Source organism: Nilaparvata lugens, chromosome 13, assembly GCF_014356525.2.
Source record: "Nilaparvata lugens isolate BPH chromosome 13, ASM1435652v1, whole genome shotgun sequence".
NCBI lineage: Eukaryota > Metazoa > Arthropoda > Insecta > Hemiptera > Delphacidae > Nilaparvata > Nilaparvata lugens.
The window spans coordinates 19,424,086-19,435,476 of NC_052516.1; the positions used below are offsets into that span (position 1 = coordinate 19,424,086).

At 33.5% G+C, this 11,391-nt stretch overlaps 1 protein-coding gene across 1 annotated transcript; it reads left to right on the plus strand.

Annotated features, from left to right (window-relative positions):
• Nucleotides 1-11,131, plus strand: LOC111050707 (rhodopsin). The gene is made up of 9 exons (XM_039440009.1): nucleotides 1-231; nucleotides 2,384-2,534; nucleotides 4,093-4,331; nucleotides 5,727-5,833; nucleotides 6,211-6,317; nucleotides 7,013-7,160; nucleotides 8,298-8,408; nucleotides 9,472-9,638; nucleotides 10,616-11,131. Exons 2-9 carry the CDS (start codon nucleotides 2,386-2,388, stop codon nucleotides 10,746-10,748), a joined length of 1,161 nt encoding a protein of 386 aa, XP_039295943.1. The 5' UTR covers nucleotides 1-231; nucleotides 2,384-2,385; the 3' UTR covers nucleotides 10,749-11,131.
• The last annotated feature ends 260 nt before the right edge of the window (nucleotides 11,132-11,391 follow it).

Sequence of the window (11,391 nt, forward strand, 5' to 3'; positions counted from 1 at the left end):
TGGCAAGCAGTGGAAATATGGTTTCTTGATTCGATTAGTGTGGACGGGGGGTGTCGGTTTGCATATTTTAAAGGTGGAATAAAAGTTGGAGGCCTCAGTTGTGCAGGCGAGGCCATCCTTTAGTGTTCTAAATCCTCGTCTGTCAGCAAATTTGGCTCCAACAATCCTGAAGTAGTTCGTCTGTCAAAACCAAACGATTTTCTTCAGCGATACGACTAACATCTGTCGCAGGTATGCTCACAACCAAATACACTACCAAAATATCGATTTGTAACTTGATAATTACTTACAATTCTCTACTCCATAGAGATATCGTTTTGTAACTGACAATTTTAAATTAAGTACAACATCCTTTTGTAACTGGAATTTTCTATTTTATATTCTACAGAAATATAGTTTTTGACTGACAGTATTCCAATTTCAATTTATTCTATAAGAATTCAGTTTTGTAACTGACAATTATTCTCAATTTAGTATTTTACAGAAACATAGTTTTGTAACTTGACAATTTCAATAATTGATTGCCTTTTTCACAAATAACTTTTTTCGTTTTTGAACTGGAAATTCTCAATTTAGTAGTCTACAATATATCTAAAGAATTATTATTTTGTAACTTGATATTTTGCAATTGAGTATGTACAAAAATTTATTTTTGTAACTGACAATCTTCAATTTAGTATTCTACAAGATTATTCCACAAACCACGCTTTGGGAGGAAGACTGTTCCAACTCGAAAATTGTCAATTTTGAGCTAAGGGTGTATTTTAGTTGGTTTTTATGCACTTTATTCGGTGGAAGACTGTCCCAAGTCAAAACTCGTTCCAATTATTCTATATATCACGGAATGTTCAGTATTCCTATTTTGAAAACCGATGCAATCATTTACAGGAACACTGTGCCATTTCGATTAGAACAGTCTTCCATTCAAATTCAGCCATATTATGAATGAAAACATAAATACAGGCCAATTTTAAGAAGTAATAAATAAACTAAAACAGTTGGAATCAGAGAAATTGAGTGATTCTAAGAGCAGAAAATCAAGTTTGAATACCTATGAGAACTTAAAAACTGCTCTCCTGAATAAACGACATTTTGAGTTGGAACAGTCTTCCTCTCGAGGTGCGATAGTTTTGTAACATGACAGTTTTTAACTAAGTAGTACTCATTCAAGAAATATTCAACAAAAATTTAGTTGTAACTTACAACTTTTTATCTATTATTCTCAAAAAATATGGGTCTTGAAATTTTAGTGTCGTCTCCTCTTGTTAAATACTTTCTTGACACAATCAAGTAAGATCCTGCCGATTTGAAAAAATATTTTTTCAAGTGTTGGGGTTTCTTGGAAACCCTGAGAAAGCAAATCTAGCTATGTTAATAGAGAATATCATCCATTTGTATCACTTGAATATTGTCCACCATCCGAAAACACAAAAATTTATCGGGCAGTGTGAGGAAAATTTTTAATCAAAATCACAGTCAAATAAATTACCAGTCAAATATTTTTTCCCAAAGAACACAGTGATTGATTGATTTAACCAGTTAGAACATTTTATGTTTTCAATTTGCTGCTTTAAAGCTCATGAAAAGTTATTCTCTGGTTATGCTTCATTATTATGGTGTAACTTCAGAAAACCTTTTATGTAGTCTCTCGGTTCTTGTTCAAATTTTGCACGTTATGAGTAATTTGGTATAAAATTTTCAAGATCCAGATTTTTCTGAATTAGTGATTATTCATTTATTTATTATTGAATAAAGCAAACAAATACAATATTTATAAAATAGAAGTGTTTTTTTAATAAAAACATTCATTTATTCATTTATTGTATAAAATATTACAATCATAATATAATTATGACATTGAAGGGAAAAATAGGCTGAGCCTGTTCTATTTCTCTCCAAAAATGTTGATAAAAAGTTAATGTTGTCCAAAGGTTGAGGTTATGATATCACACACTGCTTCGGCACTTGATTCTCGATCCAGGAATAATGATTTGAAGATTTTCAATTTTGAAGGTTGACATGATACTTCAAATGAATCACAGAAATATATCACAATAAATTGAAAACTTTTGAAATATTGCACTCTTTTGAAAAATTTGAATACAAAATAAAAAACCTACGGTACTCACTATTAAAATTAAACAATAAACCTACTCACTATTAAACAATATAAACACTTATATTACCCTTTATTATTAAAAACTTTAGAATATTTTAACGACTAGTTTCGACCATAGGTCATTTTCAAGTTCAAATGTAGAAAATCTATTAATTTGTACAAAAGTAGCCCATAAGTGAAGTGTTTTTAAGAAAAGTGAGTTATTTAAATGTCTGATGTTATAGTTGTGAGTAACTTTCATAATTTGGTATGTTTTTGTTACAGCCATGTCTTTGATTTCTGAACCGTCTTACAATGCCTACTCGGCCTGGTACGGAGCTCCAGGTGGAGGGGGTCATGGTATGGGCATGGGGGGAAACCAGACCGTGGTTGACAAGGTCCTGCCAGAAATGCTGCACATGGTCGACGCTCATTGGTCAGTCCAATTATCCAATCATTGTCCTAGTAACAACATAACATTAAAAAATATTCATTTTCCAAAAATTTGGTACCTATTTAAAGTGTTCAAATAATTTCAACACTTTTATCCCTGTAACCTGTAATGGTTTTGGCATACTTGGTTGTGAGGCGAGGTGAAACAACCTTCAGGTCTCTCAACCAACAGATTTATTGGAAATGATAAGACGGCAAAGTTGCCAAGTTTATTTTTCCAACGCCATCCCATTAAAGGCCGTTCGCACAGTCAGCGCTTAAACTGAACTTAATCAACTGTTGGCTTAAACTCAAAATGAAAAACATGTTAACAAACGAGACTTGATACGGATTCAATCTAGTTTAAAATGAAATTTAGTTTAAATGGTCACTGTGCAAACGGCCCTTAGTCATTCCGGTATACAATATAATATTAATTGTGATTTTTCAGAAAAAAAACAGTTGTATCTCAAATATATCATATTCAAAAAATAAATCTTTTTATGATATAATAGTAACTTTCCGGAATTTAGATAAAATATTCTGGTAGAAGTTCATCATATTTCTTCATGGCTAGGCATATCCCTTATAAATATACATGCTTTCCATTTTTCTACTGAGAGATAATTTTTCTGCTGAAATATTAATTTATATTTTATAAATTTAAATTATTCATTGTTTATTATTGATGGTGTTTCTCAAGTTCCAAATCGCCCCCCATTGGCACGACCTGTTGGGTTAGCTATTATCATTTCTCTTGCGACACTCATTATTTCAAATTTTAATTAAAAGTTTGTTTGTTTGATTTTCTTAAAACTTCCCAGAGACTAATCAGAGTATAGGAATTGTCAAAAATTAATACATACCGGTACAGTAAAACAAAAAAGAGGCGACTTTTGATAATACAAACATTCGTTAATACGAAGTAAATCTCTCCTCCTTTCGAAAATCTAGATAATTCTAAGAAAATCAATGTATTTTGGTATCTTGGTAATATGAAGTAGGATACAGAACCTACGACAACCTCAACATTCAAGTTTTTAATATAAACTCGCGATAATACGAACTTTTAATGAGCTGTATAATACAGCTCCATCCATCCGTACATTGATATACTCTGTATTGAAAGTATGTTTATTGTAGGATATAATACCGTAGATTGTCTTTTTTTCTTTAGGACGTCTCTTAAATAAAAATAAAAATAGAAATCCAAGTACCCTTTTAAAAATTGTTTAGCCACAATGTGTTTCGGCTATATGATGCCATTATCAAGTCATATGCCTAAACATGTTGTGACTAAAAAGGGTACTTAGATTTCTATTTTTATTTAAATACAGTAGATATTTGAATAAAAAAATTATTCTATTAAGAAAATTTCTCTCCTCTTTTTTTCAAACTCTTGATAATTTGAAACTTTGCTCTGGTCCCTTCTGTTCCTCTATTATTATCGAGAGTCGACTTTAATTATCAGTAACTACCGTATTTATAACATGTATTTACCATGTTATATTGATTAATATCAATAAATAGATTACATTGTGAGTTTGCTTTGTGTTGTTCAGGTACCAATTCCCCCCGATGAACCCTCTATGGCACGACCTTCTGGGTTTCGCCATTGGGTTCTTGGGTTTCCTGTCGGTGTCGGGTAACGCGATGGTGGTCTACATCTTCTGCTCGACCAAGTCGCTGCGGACTCCATCCAACCTGTTCGTCGTCAACCTCGCCTTCTCCGACTTCCTCATGATGTTCTGCATGTCGCCGACCATGGTCATCAACTGCTACTACGAGACTTGGGTACTAGGTCAGTGTCACAACACATACCTGCAAACTTTTGCTTCCGTAAAAAACTAAGAAATAAGTATAGCCACCTTCAATAAAATACCTTGCTTAACAGATACCTGCAAAGTTTTGCTTCCTTAAAAAACTAAGAAATAGGCATGATAGCCACCTTCGATAAAATACCTTGTCCTAGGGAGAATGGGAACGTCGCTAAGTAGTAGCAGAGACAAACAAGTAGACAAACAAACTTACGCTTATCCTTTCTCTATGGTAGCAGTTCTGTCAGCTGGTCATCCCTAGTTCAAAACAGTGAAAAGCAAGTGAAAAATCCAAGTTTTTTTTTAATTCTGTGGCCCGGTTGCACAAAAGCCTTTCAAATTTAAATCATGAATAAATTCCACGAGAACTAATCAAAGAATCAAAGAAGGTTTATCTGAGAATGTTTATCTGATTGCTTATTGTGACATTTAATCGGGATAAAAAGTCAACAGATTTTTGTGCAACCGGGTGTATGAGTTATTTACTACATACCTCAACTGACTTCTGTTTTAAGATGAATTAAAAATGCCTTTTATTCCATTTATTTGAAGAATTGCAACATATACACCCGGTTGCACAAAAGTATGTTAACTTTTAATCCCAATTAAAAACAAAGGTATACAGCTGTGCTGAATAATAAGTTTTATTTTTCCGGCTCTAAATTTTGTAAATTACGTGAAAATGTTTCAATTATCAGTGATTTGAGTGTAATATTTTTGTTTCCTATCCAGTTACTCAACTTTCAAAATTCAAAATTCTTAGTTTTAGTTGTTTTTGAGTGAAAAAGAACTAAATTTCAGAAAAGTGGAATCATAACCTCATTTCGGACTTTTAAATTGGTATCTAAATTTGGGAGAGAAATAGTACAAGGAGTATCCTTAGTTTTTCTCTCCCATTCAGTGCTTCTTGTAAAAATTATAATAATAAAATAAAAATAAACAATAATAAATTAATTGTCACGAGCAATCAGAGAAGACTTCTTCTCAGAGAATGTTATCTGATTGGTTGGAGTTTAATTATGAATAAAATTCAACAGGCTTTTGTGAAACTGGGCCTTATTGCTATTCCGTTTTAAGGAACATAATAATAATAATTATTATTATTATTACACAAAAATTGATACTTTTACTGATTATATATTTTTAGAGAGAACCCTCAAGATCCCATTTGGGAATAATTTATAACCAACACTAGCATTCATTAAGAAAATGTATAATTTCAAAATCTGCATTAGAATCAAACATTTCAAAAAATATTGATCAATTTTGCAATCTACTGTGGTATTAAATAAAGTCGGTTACATGAGAACTGTCAACACTCATGAATTCAGTTTCTCATTATTTCAATTTTAATATTGCAATTGATTTTTTGCTTTCAGGACCTTTCATGTGTGAATTATATGGAATGCTGGGATCACTATTTGGATGTGCCTCCATTTGGTCCATGACTATGATTGCTCTGGATAGGTACAATGTCATTGTCAAGGTAAGTTAAACCACTTATATCCACTTTTTCAAATATAAAAATGTATCTATTAAAAATAACAATATGTGATGTAAAAATAAGGAACCTATTCATCAATCTGAATATCAATATCCATTACAAGAAGCCAGAATAATCAACAACCATTCAATAGAAATATACAATATTCTTCAACAATTTATTTTCTCTTGACAATAATTTATTAAAATAAAATTAACATTACAGAATAAAAATAAATTAACAGAATGAACAATGAAAAATAATTATTTCCTATTTCGACAAAATGTGTGGCATTTTATGGGATTGCTTTCAGAGAATAAAGCATATACTCATTCTGTATAATTTTTTTAACTATCTAATATTATTTGGTACATTTGCAGGGTCTCTCAGCGAAGCCTTTGACCAACAAGCGTGCTATTCTGAAGCTGTTGTTCGTCTGGCTCTTCTCTCTTGGCTGGACCCTGGCCCCATTCTTCGGATGGAACAGGTACTAAACTACTTGAGTAATTTTCAAAATAATAATTTGAAACGGAGTGATCCGTGGTTTAGTGGATACAGTGCTTGCTTAGCAGCCTAGTGGTCCCGGGTTCAGATGGACTTCACTATGATTTATATGGCTCATAACATAGTTGAGCATAAAAAGTTGCTCAGAAGTACTTAGAGGCTACATTTTCACAGGAGTATTGGAACGAACGTTGATAGGGTGAATAGATAGGTAAGGACAGATGTATTTATCTCCCACTCAACATATTACAAATTTTGTGGGAAAAGTTGAGGCAATAAGGGCACCCTCAAATTTAATCTACAAATATCCAACGTTCACAAATAACGTTGTGTAAAATTTGGGATGTATAGAAATAAAAAGAGAATGATGAAGTATAACGTGTCAATGTGACAATAAAAATGTAGAAAGGGTACTAGAGTTGTTTCATTTTGGAAAATAAATAACTGTTCCATTAATACAGAAGAGATGAGCAGGTAGTGTAGAGGAGACAATATCAATTTTTGTGTGCCATTAACAAACTAAGAACTGAAGTTTCAACAACAAACTTGTTGAACTATTAACAAACTTTGTACTAAACATTTTTTAAACGGATCTGTCAAGAAATTGTAAATAAGAGGAGAAGATTTTGTTTGGTTTTGAAGAGTTGAAAAGAAATAATTGTTAATTTTGTCGTCTAGGTATGTGCCAGAAGGAAACATGACCGCCTGTGGAACTGACTACTTGACCAAGGACTGGTTCAGCCGCAGCTACATCATCGTCTACGGATTCTTCGTCTACTTCATGCCTCTCTTCATCATCATCTACTCTTACTGGTTCATTGTGCAGGTAACTTACCCTAAAATACCATCACTGTACCTCGCCCTTTGTCAATATTCCCATCAATCAACTATTTTATTTTGTCAAAATACAAAAGCGCATCTAAATGAATACAGTGGAGCCTTTATAATATAGTACATCTCAAGAACTGCTAAAAAATTACTTTACCAAGACCAAGTACCTACCAACCACTATACCAACTATACCATTATACCAAGTACCTACTATATCAAGATTCTGTACTGTAGATGGACGTTTCAAGAGACTGCAGATAAAGTGTACGATAACGGGAATTACTATAATGGAGTGTACTATACCAAGGTTTCACTGTATAATAAATTCTATTCATTGTCAATACTCCAATCAATTCAACATTTTTTTTATTTCATCAGAATACAAAAAAAAAACATATCAAATTGAATACAATGAAATTCTTCTTTGAGAAAAGATAATGCAAAAACACAGTAAGATATAATTTCAAGAAATTTTTTAATACTCAAGGGAGAAAAGTGTTAAAAGTATGATGTGTGAGCACACACGAAAACATGCTCCTGTGAAATAATAATTTTTATTGAAATAAAGTAAATTTTTGACAACATTCCAAGTCTCTTCAATTAGGAAAAAAGTGTAGAACTGCAACAAGAATCTATGTTGCCTGTTGAAACAATGAATATTATAATTTTATTGTCAGTCATGAAAAAATGTGGACCGTTATTGCAAATCTCATCAAGCTACATTGTTAAATTTTCCAAGATCTTTTTCTATTATAATTATTGCAATTATTCATGCAATTCAAACCTGCTCACAGTTTTATATTAGCTAAGAAGATATTGCTTTTGAGTATTAGTAATTTGTGAAAATATAAAAGTGATTTTTTGATGTAATAAGAATAATTATGTGAGTACTGAATGTGGTTTCAATCAGCTATTGTTGTATTGAAGATGGTTTTCATTTTCTAAAAAAAAAACTTTCACTTCACTGTAATTTATGTACATAGTTTTTGAAGCATTATAATATATCTGCTGTATATTCTTGACCAGAATTGGAAATATTTATCAAATTACAGAATCGCCGTACCTTAACTTATACTTTTCAGTTTTTGAAATATTCATTCTCATCAAATAAAAACTTGTATTTGTTGTGCAGGCTGTGTTCGCCCACGAGAAACAGATGAGGGAACAGGCCAAGAAGATGAACGTTGCATCTCTGCGATCGGCTGAGTCTCAGACCACCAGCCAGGAAATGAAATTGGCTAAAGTAAGGAACAAATTACAACAGGACAGTATGCTAACAATAACTTTATTTTTATCAAAATCAATCTCATGGACTACTTGTACTGATCACAATCACAATATTATTACTGAAAGCAGTGAGTCATTATTCACTTTAGCACTGATTGATATAATGGTCAATTATTTAGATGTGAGTACCCATTTATGAACTGACAGACTAGTGTGGCTAAGAGCAGTCATATTATTCAAGTCACTAAGTTGTTATATCAGGAACTATGTAGTGGATTTTGTGATGGAATAAGAATGAGAGACATTAACTAATATAGTTATATTTCTGTGATATTATGGGTGATGTAGTGTGATTGGAGCTCTTTTGTAACACTTTAAAAATTTGTTGAGGGATTTTAGCAACTCCAAATTCTGCCTCCTAGGAAAAACTGATTTTAATTGTATTTTTCCAAATGATATGTTTCCCTTAATGTATTCTTTTAGTTTTCGAAGTAAACATTTATAAGCCCATGAGCTCATTATAAAGAACAAGTTATTGCAGATATGTAGAATATATTATGGTTTCTCTTAACATTAAGAGAGAAGTTAAGGGTTCGCCTGTTTATCTCTTTTAATAATTTTAATTCTAATTAACTAACTTCTATAAATTTATACAAACGTTAATTAATTAAAATTAGACAGCACAGCCAGTTGGAGCACTCGTTTAGTACCTCCACCAATGAAATCTATGCAGTATTCTATTAAAAAAACACAAACAGAAAAATGAGAAAGTGATTTTTTAAATATTATCTGCTGTAGCCCTGGTTCCCTGTTTTTTAGAAATGTATGAACGATTTTAGTTCTGAAGAAATGTAATATTTGTACAACGGTATTATTTGTGCCTTCGCCATTAAATAAATGAAATGGGAATGGGAATAAACAAACAAAATCGAGCAAGTGATCTCTCAATTCTCTGCTGTAGCCTGGTTCCCAGTTCTATAAAAATGTACAAACGATTATATTTCTGAAGAATGTAAAATTGTACTGTCTTATTTGTGCCTTTACCAATGAATGAATAAAATGAGAATGTGTTGGTACAGGTTGCTCTGATGACCATTGCCCTGTGGTTCTTCGCGTGGACCCCATACCTGGTGATCAACTTCTCGGGCATCTTCGAGACAGCCACCATCAGCCCCCTCTTCACCATCTGGGGATCCGTCTTTGCCAAGGCCAACGCTGTCTACAATCCTATCGTCTACGGTATCAGGTCAGAAAACTTTCTACTTTCATCTTGAACTTTGGAAAATAGAATTCATCGCCCTCCAATACTATTCACTCTACAATCCTATTGTCTACGGTATCAGGTCAAAAAACTTTCCACTTTCATCTTGAAATTTGGAAAATAAAATTCATCACCCTTCACTACCTATAGTCTGATTAAAATAGATTGAGACTTTTGCCAGTTGTACAAAAGCCGTTCGATGTTAATCGTGATTAATATTAATCCAATCAGAGAAGCCTTCTTTTCAAAAAAACCTTCTGATTGGTTCTCATTAAATGGATCACAATTAAACTTTAACCGGCTTTTGGGCAAGCGGGCCTTAATCTTTCAGCCCGAAGTATTTTGTGAATTTTAATTTCAAAATTTCCACTTTTACAAAAAGGGGTGGTCACGCTATTAAGTGACATAGCAGTGCCTGCTACTCCCATTGGACGGGTGATAAATAAATAAAAATCTCTCCCTGGTGTTTTAGAACCCACCTAAAACTCGAAAGATGTAGGTCCACCCTTATTCCCCAACATTGTTCACAAGGCCCACGCACAAGCCTAGGTCTTATGAGGGCATCACCCTCCGCAAATAACCCTTTATTCAGTTCAGAGTGTTATATTAATGTTCTTTTTTGTGTACCAGTAACTTGACTTTGTACAACAGGTTCGAGTAACTATAGTGAGTTTAACTGTTAGAAAAAATAACTGCAATGCTTCTATTCAGCTGACAGTTGAAAGTTAATCAATCTCACTATAAGTAGGTATTCTTGGTCTTTCTTATGCCCAGTCCACATGTTGGTCCAGTATGCTTCCTCAGCCTGGTAATGTCTAGTCTACATCTAGGCCAGCGCTGGCGAACACTGGGGCTGGTCGACACTGGGCCAACATGTAAATGCGGCATTAGCAATGGTCCATGTTTCAGCCCCATACAACAGCTCAGCACATCTAATAAGTCGTTTATTTGTTGCGTTTCAGCCATCCTAAGTACCGTGCCGCCCTAGGCAAGAAGTTCCCCAGCCTGGTCTGCGCGGCCGCTCCATCCGACGACGCCACATCCGTCGCCTCGGGCGCCACAACCGTCACTGAAGAGAAGGGACCAAGCGCATAAGCTTTTATACTGCGACTGCAACGCTATCTGGCGGTCGAAAACGGAACCAGCGTTTCTCGCTCTAACCTACTGCTGCAATCTTCAGTCGCGTCACTGTCGTTCTACATCTTTTCTCTAGGTTAGGTTAGACGTTGAGCAAGCGTTGTCAATATTTTCTAACAAAATCTTCCACCGTCCGTTCAGCATGCACTTGTAAATATCCAGGGTCAATATTAAGAAATGGGTGGGTAATAATTTAATTGTAATTAATGTGTAAGGGGTGATAATAGTTTATGTTTTCAGCTTTGAGTTGTCACCGTTTAGTTCTGTTTTTGAAGGGGGGTTTACCTGTGTTTGTTTTGTAAATTAATAAAGATCCTAGCAAGTACGAAAAGCTGATTAAATGTTTGTTGTATTCATTCGTAGATTATCCTCAATATAGGCCTATGTATAAATAACATTCATGTTGTGGAATATCAACACAATTAAATCCTAACCTAACCAAATCCATCTATAATAATGAGTCCTGAGATGTGCATAGTTGTGGAAAATCTCCATAATTGAAATGAAAATGATGATTTATCAATTCCACAATACATAAAATAGATTGAAGATCTATGGTCCTAAAAAGTGACACGAAAGTTACTACCCATCATACAGCTCA